General features: G+C 34.4%; 1 protein-coding gene across 2 annotated transcripts; it reads left to right on the top strand.

The window, feature by feature from the left end:
• Nucleotides 1-1,419: 1,419 nt before the first annotated feature.
• Nucleotides 1,420-3,633, top strand: LOC18096145 (histone H2A variant 1). 2 transcript variants are annotated; one of them, XM_024595987.2, is made up of 3 exons: nucleotides 1,420-1,581; nucleotides 1,988-2,111; nucleotides 3,087-3,633. In XM_024595987.2, the coding sequence occupies exons 2-3, from the start codon at nucleotides 1,995-1,997 to the stop codon at nucleotides 3,381-3,383; spliced, it is 414 nt and encodes a 137-aa protein (XP_024451755.1). In that variant the 5' UTR covers nucleotides 1,420-1,581; nucleotides 1,988-1,994; the 3' UTR covers nucleotides 3,384-3,633. The 2 variants fall into 2 exon arrangements, with proteins under 2 accessions (XP_024451755.1, XP_024451756.1); XM_024595988.2 differs by having other exon boundaries at nucleotides 1,421-1,581; nucleotides 1,983-2,111.
• Nucleotides 3,634-4,006: the final 373 nt, after the last annotated feature.

The raw sequence follows: 4,006 nt of genomic DNA on the forward strand, positions 1-4,006 counted from the left end.
TCAAGTTACTCTCCAAACATAGGCATTCAATTTTTTCTTTAAAAAGGATAAAAGTGTAATTTAATTATCACCCTTTAATCTTTTTATGTTGCGGGCATAGTGATTTCCACAATATTTTGGCAGTATCCTTTATTGTTTCTATCAATATATTTTATAGCAATGTTATATAAATTAAAGTACTGTATGCACTAATATTGTTTATTAATATATCCTAATGTATTATTTTCTATATAAACATATTATTAATTTATTATTTTGTAATGATATCAAATTTTAAAGTATTATATATATAGAGAAATAATAAATTATTGTATCACTTTAGTTTCTTAGTTTTTTCATGGATGTAAAAAGTGTTTTCCTAAATCGAAAAACACTTTTTTCTATCTAAAACTTATCTTTTGTTTTTTTTTTTAATCAAAAAATGAATTTTATTAATCAATTTTCCAGAATGTTATAAAGCATAAAAAAACCACGAAAGTATTTTATATAAAAAACATTTTTAGTTAAAAAAAAAAGCCTAAGTAAAGTTACTTGTTTAACTAAATCATATATTAATTATGATAAATCAAATTTACTTGATTAAATATTTAATAGTTTATTTAATAATATCAAACAAACCAAGTTTGAACTCAACTAGATTAATTGTTTTTTTAAAAGAAAATGTCTTTTAATATTTGACAACTACGAATAAAATAAATTAGGAGTGAGGAAAAAAACTAGAAAACCAAGAAAATCAGAAAAAAATAATCGAAAAAACTGAACCGAACCGTGAAAAAAACCCGATTAAACCGATTAAAATTTTGAAAAAACCGGCCGGTTCAGTTTGGTTTCGGTTTTATAAGCCTAAAACCGAAAAAATCAAACCGAACCCAAACAAAAAAAAATCGAGCCAAACCCATAAAAAACCGAGCCAAATCGAAAAACCGAGCTAAAACTGAAAAAACCGAGCAAAATCGGAAAAAACATAGCCAAACTGGAAAAAACCGGTTTTTGTCCTAAAAGCTGAACCGAATCGAAATCGGTCGGTTTGAACCAGTTTCGTTTTTTTTTAAAAATTTTAGTTTAGTTATTTTTTTTTTAATAAAAACCGAATCGAACAAAAAATAATCACCGCTAAAATAAATCATAACAAACATACGGAAGCTCCTGTTCTGGATCTGGATCTGGACCAGGCCAGGAGACAACCTTTTATCCGTTTTACCACAAAAAAATATATACATCAGAAGTGACGAAGGAAGCAGAGATTTTTACTGGTGACCAAATAACACAGTAGAGCCGTTGGATTTCAGTTTATTGGGACACGCGTCAAGCAGGTGCAAGGGTATTTCTTGCAATTAAAGCAAAATAAATGAGTCCACAAAGGGTAAAAAAACAAAAAACAAAAGAGCCGAAAAATTTGAAATCGAAAATTTGGAGAGTTTTTCCCACCCAAAAGAGACCGCCTCTTTAGGTTTTTGCACATTCAAATTCGCACTTTCCTTATTGAATCTGTTTATTATAATCCTCAACACCATACACCAGCCTCTCATTTTCATCCCATCTCCACAGCTCCCTCTCCTCTCAAGATTCAAATCTCCTCAGGTCTCCCAGTCTCCCTCTCTTTCTGGTTTCCATTTTTTTTGTTTTAACTTTTCGAACTGGATTTCTGGGCCTTTATTATTTTCTTTCTCTTACTGTTCTTTGCTTAAATTATTTTCAATTCTGTTAAGATTTAAGAGTTTTCTTTGTGGGTTTTGTCTAGATCGTATTTCACGTCTCAATTCTCTCGTCTTTCCAAGAATCTTAGGACAGATCTCTTTCTTTCTCTCCCACAATTACAAGTACCAGTCAGTTGTTTTCATCATATGGGGGGGCTTTCCTTTCTTTTTTGTCTAATTTTATACATAATTTCAAACTACATTTTGATGACAGTGTTGTAGGGAAGCATATTCTTTTTGTTTTGTTTAATTATTATTAATTTGAGAATTTGAATTTTTGAAAAGAAAAGGTGAAAGATGGCTGGAAAAGGAGGAAAGGGGCTTCTGGCAACGAAAACAACTGCAGCAGCTAACAAGGACAAAGACAAGGACAAGAAGAGGCCGGTCTCTAGGTCTTCTCGTGCTGGCATTCAGGTAACACAGTCCCAATAAATTAAGATTTACCTGTTCGTTCATTATTGTTGATTTGAATGAGGTTGGCCTTAATTTGAACATTATCTCTTGATAATTTATTCACACATCCCACAATTATTTTTTAGGATGATATAATTAACTGTAGTTGTCATGTTGCTCGCAAAAAGTGCCCATATTTTGAGGATGTGGGTCTTCTCGTGATTAAATAGAATCCCCATTCGATGCATGTAAATTACTTGCACACACATTTTGGAGATATAATAAATTTTGTAGCTGTTGTTATAGTTATTTTGGTGGAGATTGAAGGTTATAACAGGTGTTGTAGCCAGTAGCATTTGAGTCGGCTGATGCAAGGCAAAGGAAATTGAACAAAGTGGTTGGGCGGGGAAGAGAGTGCCCTGTTGGGCAAACAGATACAATACAGTATGTTTGGTTCGCAAAATTATGTTTTTCATAAATTGATTTTGGTTTGAAAACTCAAACCAAACCGGACAAACCCTTTACACACTATAGGGAGTGCGGGGGGTATTCACAGTTAGACAAGTGGTTGTTCACTAGGGAGAGTTTCTAAGGACGCGTGATCTAGAAGGATTGTAGCCTGCCAAATGCCTTTTTTTCTCTTCTTTTTGGTTGATGGTACAGAGATTTTCAAGGGAAGGTAGGAGTTTATGAAATGAAACATTTGATCTTAAAGATCCTTAAGCTTGCCATTTGTGTTGATTTAGGTTTTAGTGTTTCAGTTGAGCTTATCAGAAGAATAGCAGTGTCTATCTTGTTTTAAAACTAGGGTTGCTGTAGAGCTTTTCATTTGGTCATTCCTTGGGTTTATAGAATAAAACATGGGTTACGGCAGGGCATGCGTTCTGTTTAAGAAGTTTCTTTCTTTCATGGTGGCATTGTTCCATACTCTTATGATTTATTGATGGTTGGGTTTATCTGACATGATCTTTTTATGTCAACGATGGCTGAGTATAGTTCCCTGTCGGTCGTATCCACCGGCATTTGAAGCAAAGGATCTCTGCCCATGGGCGAGTTGGGGCCACTGCTGCTGTCTACTTGGCTTCAATCCTTGAATACCTGACCGCAGAGGTTCTTGAGCTTGCTGGAAATGCTAGCAAGGATTTGAAAGTGAAGAGAATTACTCCAAGGCATCTGCAGCTGGCCATCAGAGGAGATGAGGAGCTGGATACCCTCATCAAGGGAACTATCGCTGGTGGTGGTGTAATCCCTCACATTCACAAGTCTCTCATCAACAAAACCACCAAAGAGTGAAGTTGTTTGCACCTGATCTCAAGTTGCTTTCAGCTGGAAGATTATGTGTTTTATTTGGTGACTGTATCTTGGTTTAGGTTAAGATAGACTTGTTTGGTATTAGTGTTATGTTTATGTGTGGCTAGGGCATCTTGGTTAAGTACATATCGTTTGGCTTCTAGGTTTGTCCTCTAGAACTAGTGCCTTGTTTAGAATAGGAATGCTGTTTTTTGGATCCGTAACTTAAATTTCTTAGCATCCTCTTGACTTACATTCCATGCTTCTGTGTTTCCCAGAAAAACGAAAAAAATCCTGTGATTTAAAATTATGCTATTACAACTGAAAGGTCGTAGGGCGAGTTGCCTCTTAACTTCTCATAAACAGAAGAAGCATGTTGTTTTAGTTAAAGGATGAGTATAGCCAGAAGATCATGTCTATTGTATTCCATTGCATCCCTGTTAGATGACAGGTGAGTTCACTGCTGTCCTGGAAAAAGATTTACTCACGCTATAGATCCTTTCGACTTCCAAATTTTGAGGTGATGGGTCAGTTTTTTAGCTAGGATCTACAATATAAAAAATAATATCTGGGAAATTGATGTTTTTACAATTATTTAGTATTAAGAACAACAATTGAACCAATTG

Source organism: Populus trichocarpa, chromosome 2 (assembly GCF_000002775.5).
Source record: "Populus trichocarpa isolate Nisqually-1 chromosome 2, P.trichocarpa_v4.1, whole genome shotgun sequence".
Taxonomy (NCBI): Eukaryota; Viridiplantae; Streptophyta; class Magnoliopsida; order Malpighiales; family Salicaceae; genus Populus; species Populus trichocarpa.